Source organism: Furipterus horrens, unplaced genomic scaffold (genome assembly GCF_987537825.1).
Source record: "Furipterus horrens unplaced genomic scaffold, mFurHor1.1.pri manual_scaffold_5, whole genome shotgun sequence".
Lineage (NCBI taxonomy): Eukaryota > Metazoa > Chordata > Mammalia > Chiroptera > Furipteridae > Furipterus > Furipterus horrens.
Genome location: NW_028327175.1, coordinates 175822355 through 175846712, shown reverse-complemented (window position 1 = coordinate 175846712; position 24358 = coordinate 175822355). Strand labels below are relative to the sequence as shown.

Here is a 24358-nt window from a genome sequence, read left to right as displayed (position 1 = left end):
GCAAAGAGAAAATCCAAACCAGGAGTGAGAAGAGAGTAGCAGTGAGTTGGAAGAGTGCCTAAGTACTGTGCTCAAGTGAGAAACATCCACTCAAACTGCCTACTTCAATGCCATGTTCAACGAGCATAATAACAGTGCTTCCTAAAAGGGAAAGAGACTACGTATATACCATTTCAAACCTCAGAAACTAAAGCTTCTCTTTTTATCCCCAAACAGCTTCAAAATGCTTACTTAACACAAACTATCATTAATATTTTAAAGATGTTTGAAGGTCCAGGTTTATTTCAATAAATACTTAAGTAATTGCTAGATCAACCCAGCTCATACATTTTCAAAATATGGGTCAAAATGGCAAATGAGTATATATCAGTCCATCTTTTCCTTCCAGCAGCCAATACAATGGTACATAACCAGTGTGCTACATTTAAAGGAACATACGAGAAGGGTGCTGATCTAAAGTGGGAGGTCCTGCAAACTCCTGCATTTTGACTGAGGTTGGTAGAATGTAAGGTTCCTCTCCCTCACATGGAATTTGGGCATCTTCTCAGTCTATTCTGCCATCCTGTTTCAGACACTGTCTCTCTCTTCCTTTCCATGGTCACTAAGCCTGTTGGGGAAGGGGTGCTGAGGAAGACTTCATAAGTAAGCATAGGACTGGGAATAAAATACATGCACATGACTGGACATTCATGCTAATGAACCTTATAAAACAAAACAAAGGCCAAACAGAAGCCAGAGTCATGTTAAAATCTCTCACACACAGCAAAGCAAAACTGGAAAAACCCAATTGCACTTTCCTGTCTCAATTCAAAAAGGAGCTAAGCCTTTCGGGACATTGGATATTTCAGTCTGAAAGAAGGGAGCTGTCACCAGTGTGAGCCAGAGCCCTCCCAGAAGCTGGGTCAATTGCCCATTGGCTCCCAGAAGACATCATTCTGCATGTCTGGACTCCCTTTAGAATGTTCATGTTTGTTCAAGGTCTGAAGTCTGATGCTCAGAGGTAGCTCTATGACACTAGCAATGGAATAACACTTCCTTTTTTGGTGAGGAAAGCCTCATCGATCTGAGCTAACAATCTCTCAGCTCTGGCTCTAAAAATACCCTGCAGTGTGAACTGTTTGGCACTTTATTTTGTTTGCCAGAAGAGCTCTAAAGAACTCCACAGAATGCTTCAGATTCTCCCTAACTTCCCTGAGCTCTGTCCCTGTTCTGCTGACCTCAGGAAGGGTATCACTTTGGGGAAATTTACTCTTTTCTTCAGTTTCGAGTTCTTGGAATTCTGTCCTAAATGTCTGAAGTACAATTCCAGTCTTGGATTAATTACTAGCTTGATTTATGAATCTTCATTTGGCTTCTGTCTGAACTATGCAAATACACAATCTGTGTACAGAAGAAAGGACTAAAATTATACTTCAAAAGAGCTCAGTTGCTTCCTGTCTTCTCTCTTTCCTCCAAAAATACACATCAGCCTTCTTGAATCCTTTGTTGCCAGAGGCAGGAGCAGCTCCTGCCTGTCCACATCAGGTGCCCAGGGCTCCCTACACATTGATGGCATGCGCGTGCTTCTTGCACAGGGGTTTGTCCTTCTTGGAGTAGAATGGCTGCCCCTCCAGATTCACATGGCAGACCTGAGACAGAAAACAGACTATTGTGAGATACGGCCTTACAGGCCATAAGGCAGGGGAACTTGAGCCAAAGATTTCAGTCACCCCTTTAAGAAAAAGTGCTTTCACATATAGATGGTAGGAAAAGCAACAGCCTATTTCTCCCCACTATAAATCATTAACAACTAAAACAGACTAGATGCGTTAAGCTATATAAAATTTAAGATTTCCAAAGAGGAACGTGGAATAAAACTCAAATTAAATTAAACTAATTAAATTTAATGGAATAAAATATATATGATGAAGACCAATTGATGCTATCCAAAAGTTAATAAGGAATCAATACAAGTTCGTAAGTCAATATCCACAGAGAAAATTAACATCTAAAAAAAAAACCATTAGTAAATTAACAAACACATCAGAAAAATTATCCTTATTCATAATTAAAGGAAAAATAAAACCACCATAAATACCACTAGAGACCTATTAACTTAGTAAAAACAAACAAACAAACAAAAAAAACCCTCCAATAGCTTGTCACTTTTATCCTTATATAACTGTAGCTAAAAAGTGAAGAGAAAAAAAAAAGTAATCAATAGTCAGCAATGCCCAAAGGGAATCAGGCCTACTTGTGCACTGCTAGGGACATGTGAATTAGTGCAGCCTTCTATAGGGGATATGGCAATACTGAAGAGGAGCCATAAAGATGTACCTGCCCTGTACCCCTGTAACCCTACTCTGGAGAATTTCATCTTGCAGAAACTATTGCACAGACAAGAAAGCAACATATGCTCAACTAAAAACTGAAAACCACTGAAGTTTCTTTCAATAGGGAGATGATTAAATAAATTTTTATGGTACATTTTTCCAATGGAATGCCACCATAAAAAGATAACTTGAATATGGAAAATGAATGCAAGGAAATATTATATGAAAAAAAAAGGCAAGATGATATATTCCCATGGTAGCAACATATGGAGACGTCACTGAAAGGGAGCTAAGTAAGTACTACTTGTTGAGGTACTGTGGGTCCAGCAGGATGTCAGATACTCTATGTACATGAGCTCATTTAATTCTCACAAAAACCTTATGGGGTAGGCATGGCTTTTCTCTATTTCTCAATTGAAAAACTGAGACTCAGAGAGTCCAAGTGTCTTGTTTAAGTCACAGACCTAGTAAGCTGTAAACCTGGGAACCCATGTCCTATTCTAAGCTCATTTCCCCCACATCCCACAGCAGAGGGGCTGTGTTTACTTGAAATTGTTCTGGGTATACAAACTTGTGTAGAACTAGCTCTCCAAGTTTTTGAGTCTATCAATATGTAGGTTGGCTAATGCCAACATGTTACAGTCAACTGGGAAGTCACATTGGCTGGGATCAGCCCCAGCCTCAGAGAGGGCAATGAGGATCCCTAATGGAGAGCTGAATCGGGGGCCACATTCAGGACACTAACAGTGGATAAAGAAGTGCAGGTAGAGTTCCCATGTATGGACAGGCATGAGGATAGAGAAATCAGCCTACTGAGATGACCTTGGGTCAGTGAACATGTGTCCACCCCAAAAGAGCTGGAAAGAAAATGGCATCACAGCGGCCCCATGTGCAAGACCTTGATGGCCAGTTGAGGATGTCACCCAGAGCTACCAATGGACTCTGGAAGACAAGTTGAGTGTACCCAGGCTCTTGCAGTGGCCTCAAGCGGCTGATGACAACTTAGAGCCAAGTCCGAGGAGGTGACACTCAAGATCTAACTGAGGATAAGTTTCATGGGAGATAGAAAAGGCAGCTCTGGAGTGAGTTGGTAAGAAGATGCCTGTCAGCTCTGGCTGGTCTGCAACAGTGCTGGTTGCTTGGGAGAACTCAGAGTTGAGTCAGGGTAGGGAGCGTGTTGGGGGACTAAACACCAAGGTGTGAGGAAGGAACAGAGCCTCAAAGGTGGCTAACTAATAAGATGGCGCTGAGGGCAGGAACTGTCATAGAGAGGTTATGCTCAGTGTCTTGGGCCAGGAGATGACAGGCAGGATGCAACGTGGCTTCACAGTGGAGGAGGCCTCCAGGTTACTCAGCACAGGGGCACAGCATGGATGGCCCACCTCCCAGGCTCCATTGTCTAGTAGCTTCAGGGCCTGGCTGGGAAGGAGTGGAGGCCATGGACAGTGCTGACCACAGAATGGAAGGCAATGAAATAAGTCAGGTGCAGCAGCTCTTAGGACTGCCCACAAGAGTTACACCACCACCAGTCCCTCCTGATACCCACACTGGTGTGGCAGGGCTAGAAACCAACTAAACTTGGAGGAAACAAGGGGCCAATAAGACATCTTTCCCCCAGTAAGACAGGACCCAAGTCATTTCCCTAGAACTCAAGTGCCAAAGGCAGATGGGAGCTGACCCACACTGCCCTCTCTAAACCTTCATTTTATGTGCTTGGAATTTTAAGATGCTGTCTTGTTCTAATCTCTATTTGCTTGTATATATTAGCTTTGTTTTCCTTTCAAGACTAAATTCCTCAAAGGTGGAATTCTGGAATACTCTTCTAACCCCAAAACTTAGTAATTTGATTTAGCCTAAATGAGGTGCTCTCTTAAGATATGAATGATGGGAAAACCAGCCCATCAACTGGAAGAGCTAGTCCTTATCTTCCTTTCTTACTAGTTTTTTTTAAGTTATAGAAAAATATACACTCATTAAAAATGATTTGGAAATATAAAATGACAGAGAGAGGACCCCAAAAAGCCCTCAAAGTTTTCCAAAAATTAAAACCCTGTTTCACTTTGATATATTTTAATGGGACAGTGAGTGCCACACAGGGCTAGTTTGGGGGAAGACATAATGATTCTTCACTTTGATTCTCCAAAGGAAAAAATCTGGATCTGCCTCATTTCTTTGGGTGGATCCTTTGAGCAGTGCTATGGGTCTTTCACATCTGGCTAGAACTTATTTGTAATCTCAGCCTAAACTTTACTGTTTCTTCTGGTCTCCCTCTGAGACTTGTGCTGTTGTGACTCAGCCAAACACAGCAGGCTCAAGGGAGCAGACCCACACTCACCTTCTCCACGATTACCTCTCCTTGCGACACAGACCTCTCATCAGGAGAACAGGCCTTCTCCTGTCCTAGGAGAACAAGCCTCTGTGCCACTGACTTCCCTGGATCTTCTCCAGGCCTTTTGGATCTCTCTAGAAGTTGGGTAACCAGACTTGCAGGCAGCATCTTAGGATCAGACAAGCCATGGCTTGAATGTAAGGTCAGAGAGCCATATTCTGTGTCTTGCTCAGCTGTGGCTCTGCAGGGGACAACCCCAAAGCCAGTATATTTATATCATTGTCCCTCTTCGGAATGGAGGCCCTGATGTATTTAAAGGACTACACAAGGCAACTAGAGAATCTGTTTAAATATCTGGAAAATCAGTGTTATGAATTGAATTGTGTCTCCCTCAAATTCATATGTTGAAGTCCCAACCCCCAGTACTTTCAGCTTACTCAGCACAGGGACACAGCCATGATCTCATTTGGAAATAGGGTCTTTGGAGATGTAATTAAGATACAAGTTAAGATGAGGTCACACTGGAGTGAGGTGGGGACTTAATCCAATATGACCAGAGTCCTTATAGGAGAAGCACACAGACAGACACACAGAGAGGAGAATGCCATGTGAAGACACAGACACACAGAGGGAAAACAGCCATGTGACAATGGAGCCAGAGACTGGAGTCAGGGAGTTACAAGTGAAGAAACACTGAGGACTGCTGGCAAACACCAGAATCTGAGAGAGGATGGCTCTGCTGATGCCTTGAATTTGGATTTCTAACCCCCAGAACTGTAAAATAATAAATTTCTCTTGGTAAGACATTAGTTTATGGTACTTTGGTATGGAAGACCTAGCAGACTAATACACAGAGTGAATATAGTGCACCCTACTAATTGGGGGGGAAGAAGCAGTACAGAAATGGATCATAAAACCTGAAATATATTGCAATAAACTTTATGACTTGGATTGTCCTATATCATAAGTCTATAAAAATTCTTCAAGTTTAGACTATACAGATCTTTCAAACATTTCCAAATTTACCTTGATCAGCTCAGATAAAAATAAAATAGTAGTAGTAGCACATTAATTTTCCCAAATAAAGTTTAATCAATAACAGACTATGATCACAGGGCTTATCAGGGATGTCTATTTCCTAACTAATGCATAATATAAATGTCAATAAGCTCATTGCCTTGTCCTCTCCTCACCCCAAAGCCTTGAAAGGAAAATGCCAATCCCTCATGGTGAAAATGACCTGGCTGTTTAGCATAAATAAATTGCACATGGTTAATAATTAATCTAGAGCATATCTCCTGGCAACTACATATCAAGAAGAAGACCATTTAGGAAAATAAAGTGATATTCAGTCCTACTTCCTAAAGATTGTATCAAAAGAACCCTTATCTCAGCTTTTCATAGGATTAGTCAATAAGCTCCCCTCTAGTGTTCCTGGTGAAAATTTAAGGGGAAACCCTTGAATCACTTCATCATATCTAAAATAACTTATAACCATAGGAAGTCACCCACCTCTTTTTAAACCCAACCATCATTCACTATTCCCATCTACTAAAAATAATGCTAGTGAGGCAGATCTAGGACATGCTGTTGTCCTTAATAAAATGGAGAGTAACAAAGCCATACTGGTTTATAAAAATTATTAGTAACAAAACTTTGTTCAACTGTGACATATCAAAGCATCATGGTACTTGCAAGCCTTTTAAAATGATCAGAAATTTAGAATGCCAGAGTTGAAATGATGTAGAGTGTTGGTCATCTGGCCCATTTGGCCCCTCCTGGCCCTTCTCAGGAAATCAGAACCCCAGACCAAAAACATACTGCACAAATGAAGCAGGTGTCATGCCAGGTATGCCCCAGGGCTTCAATAAACTTGTCACCAGCCTCCACAGGGAAATCGCAGCCGTGACACTTGGTGCTGAACAGATTGATGTAGTCTGAAATGAAAGGCAGAGTGAGGACCAGCATCCAGGCAGGTGAGGAAGAGCATCCTGACCATATCAACCCAATGCTAGTACAACCCCCCCCCAAATCACTGGGCTAGGGGCAATGGGTGAAACCCAATTGGTTGCTTGTCATCTTGTGGACAAAATATTCAGTTACAAGATTTTTCCCTTTTCCAACAATTTGCACTTGTATTGTGCAGATTCAGGCTTAGTCACCATCCTGTGCTAGTTTGATTTGCAAATACTTTCTCACACTCTAACTTTCTACAGAGTGGTTTTCTCCTCTGTCTCTGGCACCTCTTATAGCTCAAACAGACCAATCTCAAGAAAAGGAAAAATATTATTTTTCAGCAGCTATGCTTATTTTGGAAGAATGAGAGCATTTAACATTTTTAATAGTTATAGTTATTTGCTTGTTCATTCTTCTGTTATTGTGCATTTTTAAAATATATTATTCTTTTTATTGATTCCAGACAGGGGAAGGGAGGGAGAAAAAGAGGGAGAGAAACATCAACATGAGAGAGAAACAGCAACAGGTGGCCTCTTGCATGCACCCCAACTGGGGACTGAACCTGCAACCCAGACATGTTCCCTGACAGGGAATTGAACCTGTCACCTTTTGGTTTGCAGAACATCACCCAACCAACTGAGCAACACCAAACAGGACTTCAAGCATTTGTTTTAATAACAAATTTTCACTACTGGAATATATATTTGAGCTACTTTGTTGAGACATGTACCCTGCACTCTCCCCCAGCCAAGGAGATAATAATACCAAATATTATTTGTATAATGCTTTATAGTTGACTAAGCATTCTTACAAAGATGGTATTATTTACTGGTGTCTCAATGTTAAGGTCTTTTTACTGACAGCACAGTGCCTGGCACACAAGTCAGTACTTAACATATATGTGTTGAACGAATGAGTGAATTGATAAATTAATGAATCAATAAATCAATGAATGAAATTAAGCTTTGCAAAATCCCTCAAAGATTGAACGGCCATTGTTTTTCTGTTCTGTTTGGTTTTATTCTGTGGATGAGGAAACTGGGGATCAAGCAGGTGAAGGGCCTAGCCAGTCACATGGCTGAGACACAATGGGCCAGGTCCTGGGCTTCCCTACCACAGGAACAGTCCTCTCTGGGTCACAGGGACAGCAATTCTAGTGAACTTGATATAGAACTCCTCCAGGTTCTCCTAAAAAAGCTCTGTGGCTTTTAGAACACCTTCATTTCCCCAGAAGTGTACTGGTCTCTCCACAGCTCTGACACAGTTGGCTTTTTCTTACAACAATTTTCTGCTCAGGTCTCCTTGTGGATAATAGGCATGTTCACTGTCTTAGACCATATGCTGAGAGGCAGAGTGCCATGGGGTTAATGAATTTGGTTTCTGGAGAAATTAAGAGCTGGGTTCAAATACCAGCTCTATTAAGGAACTGTTCAAACCTGAGGCAAGTTACTTGACTTCTCAGTGCCTCAACTTTCTCATCTATATAATGGAAATAACTATAGAACCTAACTCACGGAGTTTTTATACAGAATAAGTAAGATAATGTATGTGAAATACTTGGCACAAATCCTCAAAATGTTGACTCTTATTTTGAATGTCTTTATAAATGATGAAAGGAGGGAAGGGAACTGATTTGAGTGCCATGAGTCAATTCAATATTAGTGCTTTTCCATGTTTCTTGTTTAGTCTTCACAGCAGCTTTGTGAAAAAAGTATTATTCCCATTTTATTTATTTTTATTTTTTTATATGTTTATTGATTTTAGAAAGAGAGGGAAAGAAGGAGAGAGAGAAAGAAACATTGATGTGAGAGAGAAACATCAGTTGGTTGCCTCTTGTGCCCCAACTGGGAACCCTACCTGTAACCAAGGCATGTGCCCTGACCAGGAATTGAACCTGAGATCTTTTGGTCTGCGGGATGGTGCCCAACCAACTGAGTCACACCAGCCAGGGGTATTATTCACATTTTAAAGATGAGGAAACTGACTGTAGGGGTTTCATCACACAAGTAGTAAGGAGCCTGATGGACTCCAAATTTATCTTCTTCCCATGAGTTCATGTTGTCTCCAGTTATCTATTTGCCATTGAGCTTTGATAAGTTACATTTCTTGCATTTTTTCAATGCATGTTTTCTCTTTTTGGGTTTAATTATAGTTCGGCATGCAAATGCTTTTACATATATCACAGTCTGTGAAACTTGTTTCTGACAGACTACTTAATTTCTTCAGTAGGCAGGAATCTATCACCTTACCAGAGTTAATAAAACATTATTCTGCTTCCTTTAGGAAGTTACAGCAGGTTTATGGTTCATTCTATGCTCCGTAGGAACTTACCAGTGTGGCATGAGAAACAGGGCTGTAGGCCAACTCATCTTCACTGGAGGGCAAGCCCTGCACCCCACTCCTGACTTCTCTCTTCTTTACTCCCAGTTGGTCTCAGATGCCCTGGGCTCTCTCCTCCACCTCCATGCCTCTGTATGAACCAGGACCTGGGCCTGGAAAACCCTCCTCACTTAGTCTACCTGAGCCTCTACAATCATTTGGGTCAGACTCGCCTTTTGGGAAGTTGTCACCCCCACCCCACTAAGAGATATGAGATGGCCTTCCAGAGCACTTATCATGGACTTCCCTTCCTCTTCATTCATTCATTCATTCACTCGTTCATTCATTATCACTTAACTGCCTACTTTTGTGGTGGTATATCACATGATGATGGGTCTACTTGAGATTTTTGTGGGCAGAGACCCCCTCCTATATGCTCAGCTTCTTGCACAGGAACTGGCATACATTTGATAGGTAAATGATGAATTGATAAAGAAATGGTTCCAAAAACCTTATTAAATAGTAATTCCTTCTTCTGTTATGAAGCCTATGGTTTTTCACATATTAAGCTCTTAACACTGGCTTGATTTTATTTCTGGAATGTCTAGTCTTTCCTACTGATTGATTTTTCTGTTTTAAACTTGATTCTATATGACCAGGAGAATTGTCATTTTGCTTCAAAATTTGGTAGCACAGATCTGACCCTAATACATTTTTTTTTAAGCTCATATTTTCCCTCATTTATTCTACAGGAGAACATAATCTGTATTGAATCAAGGTTGCACATGGGCCTTTCCCACCAGAAGCATAATCCATTTCCTCATTTATTTATTCTTTTCTTTATTTCTCCTATTAAATCATTATAACTTTCTTTGACTCTCTTCTGCCCTAAATTGAATTCATACCCTGTATTTAATGGATTTTATTGCTCTTGTAAAAGAGTTCCACCCATGAAATCACAGATGCTCTGTGTTGATAAAGGGCTTAGTGCTTTACCAGAGCAGTGGTTCTCAAATGTTAGAATCATCTGGGGTTCATAAAAACACCAATTGCTAGGCCCCACCCCTCAGTTTCTGATTCAACAGTCTGGGTTGGGGCTGGAAGATAGGCATTTCTAATACTTTCTCAGGTGATGTTAAAGCTGCTGGTCCTGGCGCTACACTTGGATTCCCAAACCTAACTGAATATACGAATCACCTGGGGAGGGGAGGGGCACCCCATGAAATCTCACTTATGGAGGTTTGGGAATTTATGTTGTCTATCTCTTTAAAGTTCTCCCAGGTGATTGTGACACCCAGCAGGGCCTGGGCTCTGCTCAGATGCAGGCCCATCCGGGAAGGTCTCACCCTCCCAACTGTCTTACTTACAGGCAAGATGTCATACATAAAAGTGTCAGCTCATCACTGCAGCCAACAAAATCTTTCTGAGTCTGGCGCCTATCGTTCTCTGCCTTCTTCCAAGTTGTTAATAAAAATGATGACAAAGTACCACAACATGAGATACTACCTCACACTCATTAGGATGACTGCTAGCAAAAATAAAACAAAACAAAAAATCATAAAATAGTAAGTATGGGCAAAAATTGTAGCGAAATTAGAATCCTGTGCACTGTTGGTGGGATGTAAAATGGAAAAACAGAATTGAGGTTCCTCAAAAAGTAAAAAAAAAGTGCTACCATATGACCCAGCAATTCTACCTCTGGGTATATACCCAAAAGAATTGAAAACAGGATCTTGACAAGATATTTTCACACCCATGTTCATTGCAGCTCTGTTCACAATAGTCAAGAAGTGAAAGCAACCCAAATGTCCATCAATCTTTTGGGGGTGCTTACTATGGAGAGGGGCAGTGGTGATGGTTGGAATCTATCATTCTTTCACAAACCTGAGACACAAAGTTATAATGCTTTTAGTTGATTAATAATAGCAATTTGCATTGGAACAATAACATTTTTCCTAATTACCAATAATCACCATATGCTCATAAGAAGAGAAAAGACAGGTTTTATCCTCTCTCTTTTACAGAAATGAAAACTGAGGCACAAAGTTATTAAGTGACTAAGTCATTCAATTAACTTCAGAGCTAGAAAGAGACTTTACCAGTATATAAGAATTTGCTTTTATAATTTATTGTCACAGTGGAAATTTTTCATTTTGCTTTGCTTTTCCCCTGAGGAACTGAAATGTTTTCTCCTTTCTGATTTTACAGTAAACTAACTTACTGTGTTTCTCTTTTTGCCCTCAAAAGTCACTGCTACTCTTTTGTCTTCATAATCAGCATGCTTGCTTTTCCCTCTTCTACTTAGTACTGACTTTCTATTTCTATTGTCTTAACCTTTATGTCTACATTTTTGTTGGAACCTGCCTCAAGTCCTTTTCTAGAAGAGGCAGGCTGTGAATAAATGAGTGAGTAAGTGAAGGGCTAATTAGCCTGGACACCCTACTCTCTAATAGAGTGCTTTGTCTTCAGAATGTGTGATAATTTACTCCAAGTTTTAAGATAACATATAACATTTTCGGAGGCAGAGAAACTCTGAATTCAGACAGGGAGATTACAGGACCCTGAAGGAACATGGTAGGAGCAGGGAGAGGGACTTCAAATATTTGATGCTTTACTCACTTTCTCTGCTTTAATTCTCACCACAACTCTGTGAAGCAGGTGTTTAGTTCCCCCATTTTATAGGTGGGAAAAGTGAGGCTCAGAGTTCAGTAACTCACTCAAGGTTGCAAAGTAAGCTTTGAGGTGGAGCCTGGAACAGAACCCAGAATAAAGCCCAGAGCCAAAGTCTTTTCAGACTAGACTTTGTGGTCTCCAAATCAGAATCATCTGAAAGGTTTCCCATGCTGCTACAAGATGCCAGCTTGTTCCACATATTTGGTGCAGGGAAGAGTGCAGAGATTGAATGTATAAAAAAAGCTCCTCCCTCACCCCCCAAACCCTTCCAACCACCCACTCCCACCCTACCCCCAGGAAAGCTGCAACCTAATGGGCAGAGAAGATAGTTTAATGAATTTCTTCTGTGTAATATTGGCATGATTCTGCCATGTGGAGCCTCCTGGTGGTTTCATGTGAATGTAACTATGCAGAAGGTGAGGAGACGGGGTGTGGAGAACCTCCCACCAGCTCAGCAGCCCTACCTTTCTCACAGTAGGGCTCCCCATCTTCCATATGGAAGAGGCTGTTCCCAAAGGGCTTCTTGCAGGCTGCACAGATGAAGCAAGTGGTGTGCCATGTCTGTTTCAGGGCATGCATCACTTCCTGAGGGAAAGATCCAGGAGATCTTGGTTCAAGAAAGAAAGGTCCAGGGGCCAGGGAGCTGGGCTTGACTTCCCCACCAGACCCTGGCCAATGCCAGAGTATCCCATCTGGGAGCAGAGCAGGAGAGCCAGATAGCAGGCCTTGGATGCTCCAAGGAAAGGCCTTCAAAGGAAGGAGGGGTTCCTACTCATGCAGTGCTTGCTGGGTGCCAGGTTCTGAGTGTGCTTATGTAACTGTGATGCTTAACACTTCCATCAAACCTGGGAGGGAGGCACTGTTTGTTACTTCCATTTTACCAAATGGGTATCCAGGAGCAAGGCTACATGCAGATGCATGGTAAGGCCAGGCTATGAAGCCATAACTTGCTTTGCAGAAGCTCTACCACCACTTGAAGCTTTGTAGCCCAGGCATGTAATCATCTCTCACTTCAAGTTCATTTGCTCCCTAGTTCATTGATGGCAAACCAACTTCCTTCCAGGATAGAAATGTAGTTGCCCTCTCTCTGTTAACAGCAACTTCTCAGCTTTCTTGGGGGAGGGGAAAAGATTGGCTGGAAAAAAGACAAGGGTCAGAAAAGAAGGATGCTGCCTGCCCACTTACCCCCATGATTTTGGTGTTGCACTTGGCACAGCTTGGGGCAAAGAACTGCTCATAACACCGCTCGCAGTAAACGTTGTTCTGCTCCTCCACAAAGCACACATCTGCCAGGGAGGACTTGCAGTAGGCACAGTTGAACTCCTCTGGGTGCCAGGAGCGGCCCATAGCTACCAGAAAGGGGCCCCTGGGAAGCAGAGAACAGCACCTATTAAGGAAGCCCCAAAAGCTTGAGATTCCCAAGAATGCTTATACTTTGACCCAATAAACCTGACTTTTGTGATTGTTCTAATTAAATAATGTAAAATTCAGATAAAGCTCCTTGCAGAAAAATGTTCATTGTTGCATCACTTACAATAGAGAACTGGGAAGCAACTCAAACATCTACAGTAGGGGGTGGGGTTAAACATATTATAGAATATTCATTCAGTTGACTACTGATAATTACAACAGGATGAGCGATGATGATGGGGCTGATAGCTAACATTTATTAAGTGCTTACTCTGTGTGAGGCACTGGTCAAGACGAAATCTGTATTTATTAACTTAATTCTCACAACAATTCTGTGAAGTAGGTACTGTTATTATACCCATTTTCAGATAAGGAAACTGAGGCACAGAGAAATTAAGTAAGCTGTTCAAGGTCATGGGACAAGTATGGTAGACCCAGAACACAAACCTGGGCAGTCTAGCTCCACATTAGTAGTCAGAAGAGTGAGACTATGAGGAAATTTTTATATTTTAATTTTTCTTTCCAAATTTTCTAATTCTTCTCTGAGATGTGTTACTTTATTTTTAAAGTATATTTTTTCATATATATGTAAGCTCCCCCTCCCCACACACAAATACTGTACACATACTGTATTCAAATAAGCACCACCCATCATCCTGGCTTCTAAGCTTGAAATGACTTGTTTTCATTATAGTGGCAGATGCCCACCAAAGCCCTGAGCAGCACAGGCCTGTCTGTGGAAAGACCCAGAAGCAACCCTAAAGGAAAGCTGGGTCAAAACCAGCACTGTCAGCCAGCTTGCAATATGCCTAATAAACCTACTGACAACAAGACCTACCATTCCCAGAACCAGGCCTTAGCCCAAGGGGAAGGTCCTGGCACCAGGCACCACACTGGGAGCTTCACCCACCTACCTCATGGAATCCTCCCAACTCCCCAGGGAAGTGGGTGTCACACAGGGATGGAAGCCAAAGCTCACAGAGGGTCAGACCAGATGTTGACCCAAAAGGACCTGAGGCTGCCCAGCACACAGCCTTCTCCCTATACCTGCCCTCCCATTCCCCAGCCCCACCATAGGGCTCAGACAGTGGGCAAGCAGCCTTCACCGCCACCCTTCCAGCACCCCAGCACAGGGCCACAGATAGACCGTACCGGATGACATTGTTGCAGTGGCCACAGAGCGGAGTCCGGCTACTGGCTGGGAAGCGCTCGGCCCTCTGGAAGGTGCCCCTAGCAAGGGGAGACACTGGGGAACCTGGGGTATAGGCAGGGGTCCCTCCAGGTAGAGTTTGCTTGCTAAGGGAGGTGGTGCTCTTGCCAGGGGCAAACTTCTGAGAAAAGCTGTCATCTGTCAACCAAGGGGGGCGGCTTGCCGATTCAGTAGGGCCCCCGCTGTAGGCCACCGAGGATGCAGGGTTATAGCTTGGGGCAGGTAATGGGGTATAGGCTGGTGCTGGGGAGGGAGAGTAGGTGGGAGCAGGAGAGGGGGTATAGACAGGGGCAGGGGAGGGGGTATAGGCAGGGGCAGGGGAGGGGGTATAGGCAGGGGCAGGGGAGGGGATATAGGCAGGGGCAGGGGAGGGAGTATAGGTAGGAGTAGGGGAGGGGGTATAAGGAGTTGGGCTGTAATTGGCCCCCGGGGATGGGCTGTAGGTAGATGCTGGCACTGCAAACCAAAAAGATGCAAAGAAAATGTGTCAGAAACTCACTCCCCCCAACTCCCCACACCCACCACCCCCCAGCCAGAGAAAGACAACTTTAATATTAGAGCAGGACAATTCCAATTTTTACACTCAGAGACACAATCCTGAGCTTCTCGATGCCTGGGATTTGAATTTGCAGCAGGAGCCAAGGGAGATAAGAGCCCTGGGAGCAGAGCTGTGAGAAGCTCAGAGCCCAAATGAGGCTGGTAAAGAGATAGAACTCTAACTATCTGCAACTTCAGGGCCTTAGTGGGCTTGCCGGGCCTCGGCTGCCAGAGGCCTGCAGAAAGTAGGAAGTAGAGGCAGGGTGCTGGGTCAGGCTCCTGGTTGGGTCCTCTGGGCCCAGAAGAGGTTGGGAGTGGGTCAGCTTGGCCTTGATTGGAAGATGCTTCAGATGCACTCTGACCTGTGATTTGACATCTGAAATGCCTCAGTTGTATGGGTTTGCTGGGGACAAACAGATGACTGGGTAGAGGGTTTTCAGGGTCAGGTTTGAACATTAGCTATAACTGTGTTCCTGAAAAACATCTTAGCTTGATTTGTATTGGGGGGAAATTCCATCTTGGTTTGATTAGGATAGGGGGTCTTGAAGGAGTCATTCAGAGGAAGCCTGGGACAGAGATGCTAAGGTGACACAGCCCAGGTCTAGCTGCCTTTGGGGCACCTGTGCCTCTTCCACGTTACTTTGGTAGAAAGTGAGAGTGCATCCAAGTGACCATAGAAGTTACCAAGAGTGTAGGAGTAGAATGCACTGCCCTACTTCTGGAGTCCCCTCCTCCAGTTCAAAGACAGCTAAAACCTTTTTGGGGTGAGAGCATAAAGGAGCATTGCAACTGCTCACCCAAAGCCCTCTCAGGCCTGGGTCCTCAAAACCCAGTATCTTACTGCTCTGTTGCCTCCACTGTGGAACCAGCTGTGTCCTGCACATATGATCCAGCCAGCCAGCCAGCCTCTTCTTCCACTGGGGAAGGTTCCAGATGTCTCACCTCAACTCAATTTGCTCTTATGGAAAGAGGCTTCATTCTCCCACCCTGGGAAGCTTGTCAGGGCAGCCCCCTCTCTGTTCCTAAGCGTGGCCTGGGTAGATGTGCTGTGCTGAGAGGTAATGAGGCAGCCCCCACTAGGGTCCAGCCAAAAAAAGTAAGGCCTTTCTCAGGCTAAAGGCCCTGCCCTGGCCTCTGGTCTTTCCCACCTGGTTCCCCTGGACCACCTTGGGTGGCTTGTGGTCCGCTGCTCCAATTCTGTACCTTCTACTCCCAGATGGCTGGCTCTTCAGGGCTTGGTATCATGGAAACCCCTGCACTGGGGGTGGGGAGGGACCAGATCTGCGTTATGGAAAGCTGAGGGGGCAAAACCCTCCACAACCCTTTCCTGGAGCCATCCTGGGACCAATGCTGGCTTCATCTCCAATGAATCTTGTTCCCACTTACTGAGGAGGTAGACTAGGCACATAACAGATCATCTTTGTTAGTCCTGTTTACAGTTGAGGTCACTGAGGCTCAGACAGAGCCAGTAAGTGGTAAAGCGAGTCTCCAAAACCATTCTATCACCTCAAGCTGCCTCTGTAAAGAACACAAGTTCAATTTACATAAAATCTTGGTGTACCATGTGATCAAGAAATAACTGTTAACATGCAGGAGGTCCTATCTTCTGGCATGTAGCACAGCATTTAGGAGCACAGCTCTACTATATCTTGCCTGTGTGTCCTGGGACAAGTTCCTTAACATTTCTGGGCCTGAATTTCCTTGTCTAAAAATGGCAATAATAACTCTTAGTACCTTACAGCGTTATTATAAGGATTAAGTAGCTGGTACAGTATGTGTGTCACTAAATGTTAATGAAGATAGTGGTGATTAGTGACTCCTGGGTCTCAGGGTCAGGATGAATTATCAGCTCATCTCATAGCCTGGTGGCTCGTCTGAATTGAGAAGTGCTATCAGGGTAAAATAAACACCAGATTTTAAACAATTAGAATAAGAAAAGAATGTAAAATATCTCATTAATAATTATTTTATATTGGCTATTTATTGAAGTGATATTGTGAATATACTGAGTTAAATAAAATATAAAAGACTTCTGTTCAAGATGGCGGCATAAGTAAATACAGCTCGCCTCCTCACACAACAACATCAAAATCACAGAGAACTGTCAGAAATTGAGTTGAATGGAAGTCTGACAACTATGGAATTAAAGAAATCACATCCATCCATACTGGTAGAACAGGCAGGGACACAGAACTCACTGGTCCCACATCCATGTACGGTGGATAAAAATTTGGGAGGGATATATCAGGAGTGAAGAGTCCCAACCTCACACCAGGTCCTCTAGCCCAAAGTTCCAGCCAGGAAGATAAGTCCCTATAATTTCTAGCTGTAAAAATCAGTGGGGATTGAGTCGGTGGAAGAAACTGCTGGAATCTCAAGCAATTCCTTTTAAAGAACCCACACATGGACCTCCTCAGACTCACTCCCTCTGAGCTCCAGCACCAAGGAATCAGACTGAAAGGTTCCAGTGGCATACAGTGAGGAACTGAAGAGTCTGGCATCAAGGTGAGAGCTGGGGTCAGCTTTCTCCCAGAGAGAAAAGTGAGGAGAGGCCATTGTCCCTTTTCTGAACCCTCCCCCCATAGAGCCATAGAACTGGCAGGTGGGTGTCATACCTGAGACTCCATCAAACTGGCTAACACTGTTTGCCCCTCCTTGGAGATCCCCTGAGGTTATGTCCCACCCAACTTACAGGCCCACCCAAGCTGTCAACAGTGACTTTTCTGTATGAATGGCTGGCCTTGGCTCATGCCTAGCAACTTCCTAAATCCTCTCAAACAAGCAACAGCTGCCCTCAGTGAGCTCCAGCCCCCCTGTACCTCTTGTACCCAGGCCCAACACTAGCAGCAGCCAACCTAGATTCACAGCTTGGTTTCACCTTGAAACCTCCAAGCCCAGCACAAGTAGCAGCCATCTCAGATTGCTTTATAGTCCATGCAGGGTAACCCTGGGCAAAACACAGCTAGGGGCTAAACTTAGCCTGCACCACTTGGGAATCCCCAGAGCCTGTACACACAGTGGACAGCTATAGACCATGTTGGAGCACCACCACCCTGCCTCTGCACAGCTGATCCTCCATGGAGGGCAGAGGTTGGTGGTCAGTGGTCACAGCCAATCCTTGTAGCTGACTGGCCTAGGTAAATCCCTCCCATTGAACTGCCAACAGTAATCAAGGATCAACTACAAGAGGAGGGTGTACTCAGCCCATATGAAGAGCACACCTTGAGTACCCAGCTTGGGGGGAGGCTGTGCCACTGAACCCTACAGGACATCTACTACATTAGGCCATGCCACCAAGACAGGAAGTCATAGCAGTTCTACCTAATACATGGAAACAAACACAGGGAGGCTGCCAAAATGAGGAGACAAAGAAACGCGGCCCAAATGGAAAACCAGATCAAAACTCCAGAAAAAGAACTAAACAAAATGGAGATAAACAGAGTTCAAAACACTGGTTATAAGGATGCTCAAGGAACTTAGTGTGAACCTCAACAGCATAAAAAAAGGTCCAGTCAGGCCCTGGCTGCTGTGGTTCAGTGGATTGAGCGTCAGCCTGCGAGCCAAGTGTTGCTGGTTCAATTCCCAGCCAGGGCACATGACTAGGTTGCACGTCAGGCCCCCAGTTGGGGGCGCGAGTGAGAGGCAACCACACAGTGATGTTTCTTTCCCTCTCTTTCTCCTTTCCCCTCTCTCTAAAAAATAAACAAACAAACACCAAAAAAAAAAAAAAAAAAAAAAAATTAAAAGGTAACTTAAAAAAAAAAAATCCAGTCAGAAATGAAGGATACACTAATAGGAATAAAGAACAATTTACAGGGAACCAACAATAGAGTGGATGAAGCTGAGAACCAAATCAATTATTTGGAACACAAGGAAGCAAAAAACAACCAAGCAGAACAAGAAGAAAGAATCCAAAAAAACACAAGGATACTGTAATCAGCCTCTGGGACAACTTCAAGTGTTCCAACATTTGCATCATAGGGGTGCCAGAAGGAGAAGAGAAAGAACAAGATCCCCGGCTGGTGTAGCTCAGTGAATTGAATGCTGGCCTGTGAACCCAAAGGTCACTGGTTCAATTCCCAGTCAGGGTACATGCCTCTGTTGTAGGCCAGGTCCTCAGTTGGGGGTGTGCGAGAGGCAATCAATCTATGTATCTCTCCCATATTGATGTTTCTCTCCCACTCTTTCTCCCTTCCTTCCCTTCTTTCTAAAAATAAATAAATAAAATTTTTTTAAAAAGAGCAAGAAACTGGAAATCTATTTGAAAAAAAAAGAAAGAAAACTTCCCTAACTTGGTGAAGGAAACAGACATGCAAGTCCAAAAAGCACAGAGAGTCCCAAACAAGATGGATGCAAAGAGGCCCACTTCAAGACACATCATAATTAAAATGCCAAAGGGTAAGGATAAAGAGAGAATCTTAAAAGCAGCAAGAAAAAAGCAGTTAGTTACATACAGGCTGTTCCCATAAGGCTGTCAGCTGATTTCTCAAAAGATACTTTGTAGACTGAAGAGATTAGCAAGAAATATTCAAAGTCATGAAAAGCAAGGACCTACAGCCACAATTGCTCTACCCAGCAAAGCTATCATTTAGAATCAAACGGCACATGAAGAGCTTCCCAAACAAAAGAAAACTAAAGAAGTTCATCATCATCAAATCATTATTATATGAAATGTTAAAGGGACTTATTTAAGAAAAAGATAAAAACTATGAACAATAAAATGGCAATAAATACATATCTATCAACAATTGAATCTAAAAAACAAACTAAGCAAACCAGAATAACAGAGATAGAATCATGGATATGGAGAGCATTTTGTTGTTGTTGTTTTGCATTTTTAAAAAAGATTTTATATATTTATTTTTAGAGACAGGGGAAAGAAGGGAGAAAGAGAGAGAGAGAAATCAATGTGCAGTTGCCTCTTGTGCACCTCCAACTGGGGACCTAACCTTTAACCCAGGCATGAGCCCTGACTGGAAATTGAACCAGCAACCTGTTGGTTCCCAGGCTGGCACAAGAGAGCGTTTTGATGGTTGTCAGATGGGACGGGGCTGTACGGAATAGGTAAAGAGGTGAGGGGATTAAGAAATACAACAGGTAGTTATAGAATAGTCATGGGGATGTAAAGTACAGTATAGGAAATGGAGTAGCCAAAGAACTTACACACATAACCCATTGACACAAACAATGGTGTGGGGACTGCCTGAGGGAGTTGGGGGTGCTGGGTGGAGGACTGTGAAAACTTAATAGCATGATCAATAAAATATAATAAAAATAAAATACAAAATTATTTTCATTTGCTTTCTTTTACTTTTCTTTAAAATGTGGCCACTAGAAAATTATTTTTTATTGGACAGTAACTGACTTCTTCCACATGACAGGCCCTTTATATGCATTATTTCAGGTAACACTCACTATAATCCAGTGAGGCAGATAATACTTTCAAGTCCATTTTACAGATGAGGAACTGAGGCTTGGAGAACTTTGGTGACTACCTCAAAGTCATTGAGCTAGACAACTACCTGGCGAGTTGGAGCTCGAGCGGTCGAACTAAACGCCAGATATTCCATCCCCCAAAACACCCCCCACATACACCCCCACCCCGGTTTAACCACTCCAGATACAGCACAACAAGCCCTTGCCCACTTTTCCTGCCTCTTTCTAGGATTACTTAAATCGAGTCTCTCTGCCTGGAAAACATCTCTTCCCTCCTCCCCGTCTTCCAGACTCTTTGATCCAACCCTGTTTTCTAAGCACCTACAGCACGAAGGTCTTAGCAGTCAAAGGCAGGTCAAAATCTGGACCTGAGTTTGGCTGCTTCCTAGAGCACGGCTCACTCACCCAGAACTGGGGACCTTCCCTTCCCCAAGCACGGCCCGGAAACTCCCCTCCCCTTATCATGTGCCCTTATTTCTGGAGGGAGGGGGGCACAGGGAGCAGCTGCTTCCCGCCCCTTCCCTCTGCGACCTGCAGCCAGGTTCCCCGCACCACCCCGACCTGCCAGGAAAGACCTGGTATCCCACCTCGGAGCCCCGGGCTGGTATTATTTCAGCGTGACGGAGTTCAGCCCTTCCAAATTAAAGGTGCTATTTCATCTCTAATTGGCAAGTTCAAACAGCCCCTATCGCACTCCTGGGCTCTGGAATGTGTAATTAAACAAGGTGATTTCTGACTCAGTACAGGTCGGCCCGGCTTCCTGTGAGCGCCTGGCTCAAGTCCGGCCCACAGGCCGACGAGGCCTTCCCTGGCTCGGGCCTCTGCGCTGCCTCCCGGCCCCTTCCTGGGCCCTAGGTGCTCCGGGAGCGGCTGCCCAGCCCCGGCGCCAGCGATAAGATCTGAGCTGTGAACGGCGCCAGCGATAAGATCTGAGCTGTGAACGCCACCCTCGTCCCAGAGGAGCCCCCCGTGGGGAGCTGCGGCCTGGGCAGGGAAGACCTGGATGCTCCAGCCCCGGGCCCGGGGTCAGCAGAGAAGGGGAGGAGGCTCTGGCTCACGTTCCCTGCTTCTCGCAGGGCTGCCTGCTAGGGGCCTCCTGGCCCCACGTGGCAGCGGGGCTTCCCCGAGAGAGGGGGTGGAGGCAGGTCGCCTCCTTACCTCCCGGCAGGAATGAGTTAACGTCTGCCGGCCTGGGAACACAGCGGAGGCCCGGGGCTCCGGCAAGTCTCGCCCTCCTGGATCACAGCCCATAAGGAGGAGGGAAGAGGCACGGAGTGGGCCAGGCACTGGGGCCTTTGGAGCCCTGCGCCCCCTGGCGGGCCTGCGGAGGGGAGCAGGCGCGCGGGGGCTTGGCGGGGCGGGGCGGGGCGGCGACGCTAAAGCCCCGGCATGCGCTGGAAGGTGCCTCGAAAGACCGCCTAGGACGCGAGCCCCACCCAGCGGGGACACAAGGCCAGGACACATATGCCTTCCCGGGCTCACCTCCACCTGCCGTTGCTCCTCTAAACTTCTTTCCACTACCCCCCACCCTCACCCCGTTCCCCATCTCAGCGGGCTAGCCGCTTCAAGACGTTGTATCCCTGCCTCTGAAGGCATAGAGAAGGGCACCTCCTGTGTACCCAACACTGCACTAGGTGCTTCATTTCATCCCCCAAACACAAGGTGTATACAGTATCGTGCCCATTTTTCAAATGTGGAAATGCCTACCAGGAGATGAAGTATTTTGCCTTAGAAAGCAGAGCAGGCCCTGGCAGGGGAGTCTGTCTGATGATAAGGCCCCTTCTACCGCCCACACTCAACACTGTTGTCACAGTGTGTTCTGGCAGCAGAGGGCTGGTGGGGCTTCTGTGCCCTTCACAAGTTAAACTCCTGAAGCAAGGCTCTTCTGGACTCAATGCCTGTCTTGTCTCCCCTGCTCTCCAGCCACAGTAAGAACACTCAGTGGGGTCCTTCATGTTCCTTAACAAGACATGCTCCTGAGTCCAGACTTTGCTCTTCCTTTATTTACCCATGGCTGCTTGGCCAACTCTCCCTCTCCTGCATTACAGTGAGAAGCCTCCTCCCTGCCCCCTTAGAATTAGCTACCTCATTCTGCCCCAAACAAGACATTAACTTCCTCACTTCATGAGTTTTACCATATGTAGAAATGATATGTGTGCAATAATTTAGGGAGGAAAGAACAGTTTGTATCACTAGTGAAAGTGTAAAATTGTTAATGTTTTCCGTAAATTCAAGAGGGCCATAAAAAAATAAATGTGTTGTAAAGTATAATGCTTTAAATGAAGAGCGTGTACCCACCTAATTTCCTATCTGACCCATCTGTAGAATAGCACCAAAGACCAGACAGCTTGAGCAGCTTGCCCAGGGTCACACCATGATGTAGTAGGGCTGTCTAAAGCCTGTGGCACTTTTTTTTTTTTTTTTTTTTTTTGTATAATTGCCTGTCCTCTGGTTTGAGCCAGACCCAGACTCCTGGAGGAATAATCTTTCTCTAAACCCTCTTCCCTCAGCTTGAGCCTGAAAATCTCCAGCCAGGAGCATCCTCTTCCTAAGAGCTGGCAGGCTCCATCCCTGCCTGCAACTGCCCATCTATTTCCCCAGAGCCAGAGGCAGGCTCCATAGTATTCTGGCCCACAACTGGGGGGAAAGATGTCTAAACCGCATTAGCAGGGCCACACTGACCACCATCCTTCTGGGAATCTGGCCTTGGAACTGACCCTTTGAGCTCATGCCCAGTGTGACAGTCTCCCCTCCCGTTCTCCTCTCACCTGGCTGGTAGACAGAAGGCCGAATGCTGGCAGTGGTGATGACCCGAGGCTTGGGTGCAGGGGCAGCTGGGGCTTCGGTGTATGTATGGGCAGCAGGTGCTGGAGAGGTTGCCTTGGTGGTACTGTGAGCAGAGGCCTGGGGCCTGGAACCAAGGGGGCAAGAGTTAGCAGCCAGGAGCACAGCCCCACCCAGGCCCTGGCGCTAGTCATGGCAGATTAGCTCTCCAATCTTCAGGAGCCTCTGTGGAGAGGAAGCCTGATGGAGATGGTCTGGGACAGCTGCCTGGGGCTGTGAGGAAAGACCATGAGGTCTTAGAGGGGAGGAAGCTTCTCCTTGGGTGTTGAATCTTGGTGAGTTTGGTTAAAGCAGCAGACACCTCAAGAGATATAGCCCATTGTTGGTGTCATAACCTTAGGGAAAGAGAGGAAAGCCACCAGCTGGCCAAGAGGATGCACAGAAAATCCTTCACCCCCATGGGAAGAGACTGCAAAGGCAGGTCTGGAGCTGGAGGGAACAGAGCAAGAGAGAGGAGAGAGATGGGGGTAGTCAGAGCTGCCCCACCCCCTTGACCTTCTGACCTTCTGATCTTTGGGGCACTGCAGGGTCTTAGACCACCTGGCCCATACCCGTCCCTCTTTCCCCTTTCCATTGTTACTGGAGGGAGCAGTAAAGTCTCAGGTTTCTGGGCAACAGTGCTCCAGGGAGGGCTCATGGGAAGTCAGGAGACCCCCTCACCTCCAAACATACTTCTCCTTGTACAGTTCTTGCCCTCTTCCCACTGGGTTAGCCACCAAGAGGCTTAGAGCAGCTTTTTCCTACTTGTGACCCAGGGATCATGGGAAAAAAGAGCATCCCAGTTCATTGCCCTCAGCAAATGTACTTGGCCTCTCTTCTTGGAGAGCTGAAGGCTACAAGAACTCCTGGAGTTAGGCAGCTTGTTTTACTTTGTCTGATTCAGTGTTCCCCAATTTCATTTGTCTGTGAATTCTACCCTCCCCCTTTTTCTTTTTTCATTTAAAACTAATGAACACCTTACAGAACACATCCTTCATCTCTCCCTACATCTTTCAATCCCAGTAGGGACCATGTGACCACACCCAGGGGGAATGGGGTGCTAGAGAAGTGAGCTCCTGGAAATGCACTGCCCCTCACCAGTCCATGACTTCCTGCCTTCCTTCTGCCTGTTTGGCACAGGCTCAGGGCCCATGCATCATGCTGGACAGAGTCATACGCTAAGACAGTACCTTCCTTTCTAGGACTCTGGAAGGGGGTGTCCCTGAGCCAGGAACCTACTGCCAACCTCCTTATTGGTGCTGCCCCAGATGATGCAGAGGTGGAACGAGCTTCAGACAGCCACTGTGCTAGACCTGGGTGGTATGCAGACTTGCCCTGCTACCTTGCCATGTT

General features: G+C 45.3%; 1 protein-coding gene across 5 annotated transcripts in view; it reads right to left on the bottom strand.

Moving 5' to 3' along the window:
- Positions 1-253: 253 nt before the first annotated feature.
- LDB3 (LIM domain binding 3) overlaps positions 254-24358 on the bottom strand; it is a 60571-nt gene continuing 36466 nt past the window's right edge. For all 5 annotated transcript variants that reach the window (XM_090278324.1, XM_090278328.1, XM_090278331.1 and 2 more), the window contains 6 exons: positions 22951-23093; positions 14152-14665; positions 12775-12955; positions 12054-12174; positions 6463-6578; positions 254-1628 (listed from right to left, as the gene is read on the bottom strand). In XM_090278324.1, coding sequence (XP_090134450.1) covers positions 1539-1628; positions 6463-6578; positions 12054-12174; positions 12775-12955; positions 14152-14665; positions 22951-23093 — 1165 coding nt within the window. In that variant the 3' untranslated portion in view covers positions 254-1538. The remainder of the gene's footprint in view (positions 1629-6462; positions 6579-12053; positions 12175-12774; positions 12956-14151; positions 14666-22950; positions 23094-24358) is intronic.